At 27.9% G+C, this 12,589-nt stretch overlaps 1 protein-coding gene across 1 annotated transcript in view; it reads left to right on the forward strand.

The window, feature by feature from the left end:
- LOC100198050 (RING-type E3 ubiquitin-protein ligase PPIL2) overlaps positions 1-12,589 on the forward strand; it is a 40,625-nt gene that overhangs the window by 536 nt on the left and 27,500 nt on the right. Inside the window, exons 2-6 of the mRNA XM_065807891.1 lie at positions 652-698; positions 787-835; positions 1,047-1,109; positions 1,812-1,863; positions 2,165-2,216. Of these exons, the coding sequence (XP_065663963.1) occupies positions 652-698; positions 787-835; positions 1,047-1,109; positions 1,812-1,863; positions 2,165-2,216 (263 nt within the window). The remainder of the gene's footprint in view (positions 1-651; positions 699-786; positions 836-1,046; positions 1,110-1,811; positions 1,864-2,164; positions 2,217-12,589) is intronic.

A 12,589-nucleotide genomic window follows, 5' to 3' on the forward strand; every position in this document is an offset into this window, starting at 1 on the left:
CTTGTGATAATATCCAAATAAAATTATTTAGTCATGATCTGCAAAACAACAGGGTGGCCAAAGCTCCTCTAAAATTCTTTAAAGTCCGCTTTTTTTAAAAGTCTCTAGAATCCTCTATTTTCCTCTAAAAAGTTGAAAATATGATCAAATCTCCTCTTCAACTCTTCTTTTTTATTTTTTCATTTCTTGATGTTATTATAATATTCTGGCTGTGCAAAACTGGTTCCAGGTTATGGTACTACTCTTTTTTATTTTTTGATAAACTTCTAATAAAACAAGCAAGCTTTTAGCAAATCCATGTCATTTAACATTTAAAAAGTGACATTAATTACTCCTGTTTAAACCCCACAAGTGTAGACACATTAGCAATAAAACTATTTTAAAAAATCCTCTAAATTAGATGCAAGTTCTCCTCTAAAATCTTCTATTATCCTCTTTTTCTTATGAAAATTTTATTTGGCCATCCTGAATAAGTTAACACCAAGAATGATATTTAGTTGTAAACAATTACTTCAAATGCTTGGTAATGTCATATTTTAAGAGAAAATGGGAACTTCCAAATTTCACAAGTACAACTTCATGGCCTTGTTAAAGGGTAATAGTTTTCTGGAAAGTATACAAAACAATAAGAAATAAATGTTTAATTTTTAGTTATCTTACTACAAAGGAGTGGAAAGAAGAATGGGGTGGAAAGAAAGGTGAGTTTCATAGATAAAAAAGCAGATGTCAACAGTTTAGAAATGGTTAATTTTTAGCTTTACATATTAATGATCTTAATTTATTTAGATGAAGGACAAATTGAAAAGTTTCGTAGACTGCCATTTAACTACTGCAGGTAGATCTGAAATTTTCTGTTGTGGTTAATTAATAATTTCTTAAATAAATTACTTTGCAAGAAAGCTACCTTGCTACTTCTTCTACCCTGCTACTTTTCTACTTTGCTACTTCTTATAATAAGCTACCTTGCCACTTCTTGATTCAAATAATTTTAAGATTTTTTTACATCAATTATATTTAAAACAAAAATATTTGTTCTTTTTTTTAAGCATTTCTTTACAACCTTTTGAACATCCCCTTTGCACAGTTGAAGGAGTTGTATTTGATTTATTGTAAGTATAACTGTTTTAATTCAAATTGTTCCTATTTATCAATCTGTCAAACAAATTTATTCCTGTTTTGTAGAGTTTTCTTTACTTCTTGCTTCTTTCTTTTATTAAAAAAGTATTAATTAAATTTTTTAACTTTTAATTATTTTTGAATCATTTGTATATTGTCCTTAGTCTAAAATAGTTGCGAATAAAAGTTATATTCAAGTGCCTCATAAGATTTTAAATTTAAAATTTTAATGCTTGGAAAATATATTATTGTTATTAGTTATTATTATTATTGTTATTAATATTATTACTATTATTATTACTATTATTATTATTAATGTCTGGTTATATATATGCAATTGTTTTTATTGTTGAAATTTATACTTGTTATCACAAATGTAAATTTAAACAAAGCTTTTGCACAGAAAGAAGTTGAGCGCAGTTTTTCTAGAGGCAAAAGGTGGGTTTGAGCCCTATTGATTGTTTGAGTGTTCTACCACTAAGCTACTAATGGATTTTAATCATGAAAGTTAACACTTTATTCAATTTAGTTGAATTTAATTCTACTTTAATCACTTTTATGTCTACATGACAACTTAATTGTTAAAACTTTATTAAAAGCAAAACATTTTCATAAATTAAGTAAATTCTTCTTTGGAATAATTTTCTTTTTTGGTCAAGTCAATTTTTTTATCAAAATTAATTTTTTTTATTAAGAAACATCTTACCATTTTTAAAAGTTTTCAAAAAAAGTCCAGTCACTGGAGAGGTAAAAGTTATTTCTATTTTGCATTTTTTAACTTTGCATTTTTGTTAGAATACTTTTTTGCTTACTTTTAGTATTATAATTTATGAGTTTGATTTAAACATTCTTCATTATGCTTACATTTTAAAGATAAGCGACAACATCTTGTTATTTACAGTTAATCTGTTTTTTGTTATTTTTGACGAATATTATTTTATCTTATATACCATTAGATAAAATTCCGCATGCATCGTATAGTTACATATAAATACACATAATTTGTTTTTTTTTAGTTTTATTCTTATGTTAAATTAATTTTCTATAGCCTATGTCTGCTAAAGATCTCATAAAGCTAACTTTTCATAAAAACTCTAAAGGTATGTTTACTAAATAATTGAATATATGTTACATTTATACAACCCTCAGAATTAGGAAAAATGAGGTCGGCAATTTTTTCCTGACCTAAAACCACTTCAGGTCAACATCAGTTTAGAAAAAAATTTTCAAAGTAAAACTTAAAACAAAATAACAAAATAAATTTATAGCCATCAAAATCTATATTTTATAAAAAAGCATCTTCGTTGGATGACGATGATCATTCTTCGTCAGAGAACAAACTAATGTCAATGTCTTCAATTGATTGTTCTTTGGATGAAGTGATGTTTTCTAAGGATTGTGTTATTGTTTTCTGAATCAACTATCAAGATACTCTGTTAAATACATTTCTATGGCGCATTTATAGCGGCTTTCAGAGAAGTCTCTATCGCATCTTGCTGAAGAATATCTTCTAAGGTTTGATTAGATAATGATTGGTGAGATTTAGAAAATACTTTTCATAGAAAAGAGAGTATGCCCTCTGACTCCCTGTTACTTATAGGTAGCGCAATGCAAATTTTAGCTATATGTAAAATGTATACTTAGATAAAAATACTGTTTGCCAAAGTTTTGGAGGACTTTTATGAGCTAAAAAAAAGTTTGCAAAGTGTTGGAAACATGTCTGATTTTTTAAATGGATTTTCTTTTTCACGAGCTAACAGTTTAAAGAGTTTTTTAATGGTTTTAGCACATGAAGATATTATAGTCAAAAGCTGTGGAAGAATTAATTCCGAATCTTGCAGAATTTTACTTACTGGTTTGAGTCTTTTAAAAAGGTCTATTTTTATACAATTAAAAATAATCTTTAAGATATTCGAATTATCTTTTCAGATAGCCCTGCAGTATACTTTTTGCAGATTTCATTTGTTTGTTATATGGATTTAAAATTTGCTGGTTTGCAAAGCCCAATAATATTGGAAGGTTTCTAATTGTAGAGTTAAGCGCATTAAGTTGATGCTCAATCAAACAATAAAAGCAATAATAATAAAATCAACTTGATTGGAGAAACTCTTGTTCTCATTGGTCTCTTATATTTTACTAAAATAATGTTCATGAATTATGATTGTTGCTTAAACAAATGCCATTTTAAATTTGCTCATTTAAAAATGTAGTAAATATTGCACAATCTTTTTCAACATTGCAATTAATTTGCAATCCTGTAAATGCATCATGCAAGATAAGTTTTTATGGCCAGTGCACAAAATTAGTTGGTAAAGATCTCCTATTTCTTCTTTTATAAGGCAGAACATCTTAATATTAACTGGGGCCCCATCAGTACATAGTCCTATCTCTTTGTTAGCAGGCTGTGTATTTAAATGTAACTTGCAAATTGAGTTTTCTAAAGCTGTTTTGAGCCCTTCTGCATTGGCATCAGCTACTACTTCCAGACTTATAACAGAAAATTTTGGAACACCGGTAGCAGCGGTTTTCATTACAAGCAACTCTTTTTCATCCTTTGCCTTAGCACTACTGCTACCATCACTCATTACTCCATAATAAGATATACAGTTTTGGTAAAGTGTTTTGGTTATATCATTCAGCAAAATATTTTTACTTATATTTTTACTCTTTTTATAACAAAAAAAACGTGCTAATCGAAATTTCTTTAATAATTGGTTTGACTGATGAGTTGATAAAATTTGCAGATGAGTAACAATTGTGGTTTGTTTTTCAATGGCTGTTGAACTCATTCCAATGTTATCAGTTTTATTTACATTTCTTTTTTCCCCTAATCAGCTGATTAGGGGAAACAAAATTTTGTTTGTTTACTGATATCAGTGAACAGCTGTTTGATGAGAAAGACTTTTGTTCTTGTTATCCTTAAAATTATTTCTTTTAATTGTTTTTGTTCCTTTGACAAATGTTTCAGCATTTTTATTAAAAAAATTATAGATAAAATAATCTACCTATAAAAACATATTATAAGATAAAATAAATATTAAAGTATCAAGCTAACCAATTTGTGAAAACACCTTTTAATCCAAACTTCCCATTATTTTTCTGTTCATCATAAAATTCACTACAAATTTTGCACCAGAGTAAGGAAACATTTCCACCAGTATCAAGTTGATATTATACACAAGAGAAATTTCATGAATCAACTGTCTTTTTAGAAGGCATAGCATTTAAATTTTAATATAACAAGCTTTCAACATAAATAAAAACATTTAAAAAAAAATTTTTTTTAATGTTTCAAAAGCTTGCACATGACTAATTAACTTAATAAATTTTAACATATTTTATAAGTATTACTTTTAAGTGAAAAGTTCGATTAAAAGTTCTTTTTTTGCCACACAAAAATAAATTTTTTTTTCCTGTCATTAAACAATAACGACTTTTTAAAATGAATTTTTTAGCAATAAAATTTTAAATTTCATAGCAATATAGTTCCAAAATTTTATTTGGATTGCAGTAACAACTTTAGTTATGGTTTTTCATCAGCGTTTTTTTTATTTTGAGTAGCTTGCTCAATTAATTGACTTGATGTATTTTATTTGAAAATTCACTGAAATAAAGAGTATAAATTTGCTATATTTTTGTGCAAATTACTTAAAATCTAAATTATTAATTCATTTTCACACATATTTATTAACTACTTAACTCCCAACATGAATAAAGCTAGAAAATATATATATATATCAGGCCTTCTCGTAAGAGGCGTGCGACCGCACATCTTAAATGACCACGCACATAAAACTATTTTTCGATAACTTGTCCACGGCTTTATAGAAGTTTTGATTTTTAGCACGAAAATGCTAAAAAAGAAAATGGCGCAATAAAAACCAAAGCAGAAATTAAAACTAAAAAATAATTACATAACTGAAACTAAATTAAAGAAATGAAAATTTTAACGAATAATAAAAAAACATGAAAAAACAAACAGAACAAATTAATTTTTTAGCCTAAACTTCATTGTCAGCATAATTAAATTTGCACTAAATTTTACATTAAGTTTGCAAAAAAAATATGCACAGCTTTCTTCATAAAGATTGGAAATTATAAAGATTTTCATGCAAATCTTTATAATTTCCAATCTTTATAATTCTTATAAGTTAACAATAAATAGGTTGAGACCAGGGCGTATCCAAGGGGGAGGGCTGGTGATAGGGCTTCTGCTCCCACTGTATTTTTTTATTTTTAATTTTTAGAAATTGATCAATTTAACACAGCACAATGTTTGAAAATGTAAGTAAATTAGGGAGGCTATTTTGAAAAAAAGTGGCATCAAATTTCATAAATTGTTTTGGTTCAAATTTTAAATTTTATGCAAAAGTAATTGGGATAGTTAAAAAATTTTAGGCAGAATATTTTTTTTTCTATTACTTCAAATTTTGTTTACATAATTCTTGTAAATTTTTTGTTTTCTTATAATTAGGGTGCTTTTTTCAGCAACAATATTCGATACAAGTCAAGGATATATATATATATATAGATATATAGATATATTTGTATTGTAACAAGTTTTTAAAGTAATAAATAGTCATTAATGCTAATAATGGTTTTGTTAATTTTTCATTTCGTATTACATTAAAAATACGACAGACTTGAGGAAACAATTTGAACCACGCTTCCAATTGTATCAATAACTTTTTCTCACAACTGATACAATTCCTAATTTAATTACTTGCATAATAACAATTAAACCGCAACAATAATTCGGTTAATAAATCTGTAAAATACATGGCTATTTCCAGCAATGAGCATGCTTTCTTCCATCATACTATGCTTCGCACTTAGTCGTTTATCCGAAAGAATAGTAGTCAGGGTGCTGAAGCATTTTTCTACAGTGCTATTGGACGAAAACAAACACAAGCACAAATCCACTAACAACAAGATATGGCAATATCAACATGTTCAAATACTGAAATATATTTATTAGGACAAACCCACGAAATTAATTGCAGAACATTGCCTACATAAGGCAACATTTTAAGATATTTTTATTACTGCTGCAGATTACTAAATTTCAAAAAAAAAAAAAAAAAAACACACCGAAATTATTTTCTGCCCTCTAGATATAAATCACGAGCTGCTTTGTAATGATAAAACATGTCAGCCCAAATGTGTTGTTTCTACTCTTAGTAAACTGTGGCTTATAGGTGGTATACCACACATTAGTTGCAGAAGTATTAGGTAACTGTTGATTTAGATAATGTTCATAGTTTATTACATAATTATTGATATAAAAATTTAAGCTGAATGACAAATAAAAATTTATTAAATTATTTTAGGGAAAATGTTTCCGAATTAATATATCATCACAAGAAACTGGTATCATATCGTTCAAAAAAAATGGAAACACAAAAGCTGTATGAAAATAATTTTTTGGTATTAGAAAAAGAATTGTTTGACATAGGGCACCCAAAACTTTATGAAATAATTAAAAAAGATAGAATTCGATAGATGCAAAAGAATGCAATGTTTTGTTTTATGAAGACCAAAAAACTGCAAGAACAATGATAATTGATAAAATAGACAAAAAATATCAAAAAGTTTATTCCAACAGAGAGTTTCGCAAAAGGAAAGCCAAGGAGTTTGAGCAAACGGAGGAATCTGCCACAAAAAACTTAAAGTTAAAACAATTTTCATCAAATAGCAATGGTAATAATGGAAATCAAGAGTTATTTTTCTTAGAAAATTTTGATAAAGAAGAATTTCAATATAATAACTATGATGAAATTGAAAAACAATCAACTAACATAAAACAAAATAAAGTGACAGTAACAGTAGATATTGATGAACTTATTAAAAAAACTTCAACATTTTGTGGGCGTTTTGGAACTTCTGTTGGAGTACAGACAGGATTATTAGCATTATTTTTAAGATGTGGAAATATCAATCTTAATGAAATAAAACTTTCAAAGACAAAAGTAGAAAAAATAAAAAAAGACTTATATTTAAGTGAATCAAAATTAATTAAGGAAAAAATAAAATAAAAATTTAAAAATAGTAATTTGATTTTGCACATTGATACAAAAAAAGTTACGGCTTTAAATAAAGACTATATTTCTGAAGTAAACGAACGCCTAGCTATTGTTGTTACAAGTCCAGACTGGAATTTAAACACAAATGGAAAACAACAGGATGAGCTGCTAGGCATAGTTGAATGTCAATCGGGAAAAGGATATGATTAAGCATTGGCATGTTTTAATGTTATAAAAAAGTTTGGAATTGAAAGCTTTATAATTGGAATTTGTGCTGATAAATCAGCATATAACACTGGTTGTAATAATGGTTGTATTTTAGAAGTTTTATACCCTTTTTGTAATAATGGTAAAGTATTTTAGAAGAACTTTTAAATCGACCTCTGTTAAGGCCTCTTTGTAGAAAACATTCTCAAGAACGACATATTTTACATGCAATAAATGCAATCACTAAAATAGAAAGCAAAGGTCCATCAAAATCTATATATACGAGATTCAAAACTGCGTTGCCAATGCATTATGAAAATGTTCAAAAAAATATCAATCAGTTTTCAAAGTTTCCATCGTGCGAAGTTAGTGGAACTCCATTAGAAGATATGGTTAAAAAAAGTTATCTTTTTACAAAAAAGCTTTGGTGCTTCATACTTTCCCCAGAAATGATTATAAACATCTGTGTCAGTATGTCATTGTTTTTCTGGAAGGAAGGGAGGCAGTTCCTGGATTTATTATACAAAAACCAGCTGCTGAACATGAAGCTAGATTTATGGCAGATGCTTCATACATTTTGTCAATGAAACTTACTCAACCGATCATAAAGTTTTTAACCCTAGAGGAAGACACAGTATTTTCAAAGGCTGCAATATATGTAGCTTCAGTTCATGCAAAAAACTTTCTTTAATCAAGTCAAATTGTTTCTGCTGCTCATAATGATTTGTGTACGGTTAAAGAGATGATAAAAATGAAAGATTTTCATGCTGATGTTCCTCAAGCTTTTATTTCAGGCTTTTATTTCTTTTATCTTAGACACAGTTATTATCTTTCTGAAGAAACAGTTGTCTTTTGTTTATTTGATAAAAGTCTTGACAATAAAGTTAAAGAAAAAGTTGCTCAGCAGTTGTTAAAATGAAATAAACCTGAAATCTTTTAACTTATAAAGTTTAAGCCTGCAGAAATAAATGAAAATTTAGAACTTAATGATTACGTTGGTCAAAATTCATGGCTGTTATTTAAAATAGTTTTTTATTAAAGTGATTAGAAAGTCCACCTGATTTGTGGACTGATGATTCTGATTATAAAAAAAATGCAAAAGTTTATAAAGAGATTAGTCTGTGTCAATGACTGTTGTGAAAGAGCTATTAAATTGGTAAAAGACTTTATTGATTCAACAATTAAAGACGAAAAGTTACAAGATATTCTACTGGTTTTGAAGGAACACAGAGTTAATTTTCCATTTGATAAGTGTAACCGGTCCAAAGAAATTCATAATAAATTGTAAGAAAAGTTTAATTTTTTATAAGAAAAATTTTTTATGTATATTATTAAAAAAAACGTGTTTGTAAAACCTTTAGTCAAAGTCTTTATATTTTTAACAGTTTACTTTTATTTTTTTATCTTTATTAAGTACAATATTTGGATTCCTTATTTAACAAACTTCTTAAATGCAAATTTAATTAAGTTTTTTAATGAATATTTAGGAGTATTTAGATAAATATACAATTGAAAACATAGTAAAAACCAGGTCTTTAAAAGAAACCAGGTCATATTTCAAAATGTGTTATCTCGAGAAATTTTAAATATTTTGAGCACAAACTTTATACAAACCTACCTAATAGTAGAGTCAGCTCACACAAAAAAAATTTATTAGTTTTGTTGGTCCTTGATCCAAATAAGATAGCAATTTAACGAATAATTGGTCAAAAATGAGTTTTTTAAAAATATTCAAACCCTCAGGGAGGTCAGGAAAATTGAAATATTTTTATAACTTTTTTTGGAATTGTCTTGTATATCAACGTAGAATGGGAAAATAAAGTTGCAAAGTTACAGTTTTTCCGACCCCTAAAAACAGACCTGCCTAATGGTGGGGTAGACTTCATGCGCTAACAAAATGTTTCTTTCAAAGAAAAGTGACAATGGGCTCATTGCATCAAGTAAATTGACGTATGCACCAATTTTGCATAAAAACGCGTAGCTAGTAAATTTCTTTAATAATCCTTGGATCTTTGCTTTGTTTCTGCTCGATATCCTTGTTCGCTTGCTAGAGCTTTTGGAAGGGCAACTAAGTATGATGGCCAATTATGCATAAGCTTTGTAAAACCTTTTTGACAATGCGCTAAAAATCTGGTTCCTGTAATTTTACCAAGTGAGTAATACTGAATTGATAGGGCAGCAGCAGCATGTTTGCAGGACTCCTTAATTTTGCTACAGTGTCTTAAAAGGTAAAACAGAGTTGTGTAAAATGTATATTCATAGCATCTTTAATTGCCAGTTCTAGTCGGTGATTAACGCAGTCGATGTTAACTAACCAAGGACATGTTTGTTTTAATTGAGTTAACGACCTAGTGTAAATTCCCATATTGACATTGGCTCCATCAGCCGTTGCAGAAATCAACTTTGTACGGTAATCAATAATCGATAAAGGAATTTTACATTTAGTAATGTTGTTTTCGATAAAAACACTGTCTAGTGCTAATTTTAAGGAACCAGCATTTCCACCCCCAAAATCAGCCTTATTGCATAGCGCAACAAAAAAATAACATGGACCACCAGAATGCTGCACTCAAACTAAAATGGCTTCTTTGTCACTGCCTGTTTTGCGAGCTTGACTGCCATCTGAAAGCAAGGACATAAATGGCTTGTTAACAATAATAGCAGCTATTTTCTCTGTTATAGTCTGGGCAATGCAATGTATAAATGTATGTTCTAGCTAAAAAAGAATAGAGAAAATTAAAAATAAAACATTTTTCTCTAAAAAAGTTCAAGCAAGTATTAGAGAAAAGAAAGTGATTGATTTTTCCAATTTTAACATATATGTGTGTGGGTATACATATATATATATATATATATATATATATATATATATATATATATATATATATATATATATATATATATATATATATATATATATATATATATATATATATATATATATATATATATATATATATATATATATGCGGTAGTGGTGTAGTGGTAGTGCGCTCGCTTCATAAGCGAGAGGTTCCGAGTTCGATTCCCACCACGTCCCTGGTAGTACCGCGCTCAACTTGTTTCTCCGCGCAGTGGAGTTCGTCAAGGTTTGTGTTTCGGAGTTATAGAGTTGAGAGAGGGTTATAACTACAATTAAGTAGCTTCCTCATCTGTAGTGGCCTTCTGGGCTTTTAGGAGGTGAAATAACAAAAAAAAAAATATATATATATATATATATACATATATATATATATATATATATATATATATATATATATATATATATATATATATATAATATATATATATATATATATATATGTATATATTACTTTAAAAACTTGTTACAGTACATAGTATATATATATATATATATATATATATATATATATATATATATATATATATATATATATATATATATATAGGGCTACCATATGAAATTTTGGAAAAATCAGGAGATCATGTTTTTCTTAACCGGTCAAACCAGGACAAATATAAATTAGGAAGAAAGTCTAAATCAGGACAAAAGCTCGTCACACTAAAAGTGAAAATGACAAAAAATACAACATTAAAAACCAGCTTTATCTTACATTTTTGTAATGACTACAAGAATTATTTCTTTTCTTTGCTTTTAAATCAGTCATATTTTTCACTAGAGTGTACTTTTTTCAGGAACAACTGGTCATTTTTTATCTTTTCATAGAACTGTGAGCAATTGAGATCAATATTTAACTTACAAAAAAGCAAACTTTTCACAGTAGAAACTAGCAAAGAACCTCTTTCAGGAGACCAAATATTGTTCATCATTGAAAACACCCTTTCCACAGCAGCTGAAGTTCCAGGAAGACTGAAAATGTATTCCAACACCAGTGAAAAATTTGCTACTGAAATGCCCTTTTCTCCAAATTGTTTCATCATCAGGACCCATTTTTCTTCACAACTCAAATCATCAGATTTCCAAGTTTCAGAATTAGTTGACAAGTATGCCTTGACCAAAACAACTTCATCAAATAGTTCATCAGTATTTATTGCTGTACGTCCAATTTTTTGGTTAATTCTTTCTGGAGCTTCTTCCAACTCTGGAAATGTTATTGCACTGTTTTGAAACCACATGAACTTTTCAGCATCAGCAAAGCTATTTTTCCAAAGGTCAATATAAAAAAGACATCTCTCGTAAAAACCAGTATATTCTTTTTTGACAGCAATTTTGTCAATAATTCCGTCTTCAAATAGTTTTGCAAGTATCTTTTTAGCTTCCAGTGGAATAAACTTATTCTCAAATCTCTCCTTCAGATTATTCTGCAATACTTTTGTCTCATTAACAATATCACATGCACTTGCTCTTGTTTTTTCAATTCTCAGAATTGTTTTGTTGAATGTCTGAAGCTGACCATGCCTTATCATGTCTGCTACCACTGCCATTTCTGCCAGCACTGCCTAAAATTGCAAGAAAATAGTAAAAATAGTCAACATTTTTCTCTTTGCTTTATTTTTTAGTTTTTGTCAAAATGATATTTTTTTCTTTTTTGTTATGGTTTTTTAAAATCAGAACATTTTGGCACCTGATCAGGGCAGTCAGGACAGGCCCTTCAAATCAGGGCAGTCCTGATGAAAATCAGGACTATGGTAGCCCTATATATATATGTATTTATATATATATATATATATATATATATATATATATATATGTATATATATATATATATATATATATATATATATATATATATTTTTTTTTTACAAAGAGATTAAACAAAATTTCTGAAACTTCTGTTTCGTTCCTTGACTTGTATCGAATATTGTTGCTGAAAAAAGCACCCTAATTATAAGAAAACAAAAAATTTACAAGAATTATGTAAACAAAATTTGAAGTAATAGAAAAAAAAAAATTCTGCTTAAAATTTTTTAACTATTCCAATTACTTTTGCATAAAATTTAAAATTTGAACCAAAACAATTTATGAAATTTGATGCCACTTTTTTTCAAAATAGCCTCCCTAATTTACTTACATTTTCAAACATTGTGCTGTGTTAAATTGATCAATTTCTAAAAATTAAAAATAAAAAAATACAGTGGGAGCAGAAGCCCTATCACCAGCCCTCCCCCTTGGATACGCCCTGGTCTCAACCTATTTATTGTTAACTTATAAGAATTATAAAGATTGGAAATTATAAAGATTTATAAAGCTGTGCAAATTTTTTTTGCAAACTTAATGTAAAATTTAGTGCAAATTTAATTATGCTGACAATGAAGTTTAG

This window comes from Hydra vulgaris, chromosome 10 (genome assembly GCF_038396675.1).
Source record: "Hydra vulgaris chromosome 10, alternate assembly HydraT2T_AEP".
NCBI lineage: Eukaryota > Metazoa > Cnidaria > Hydrozoa > Anthoathecata > Hydridae > Hydra > Hydra vulgaris.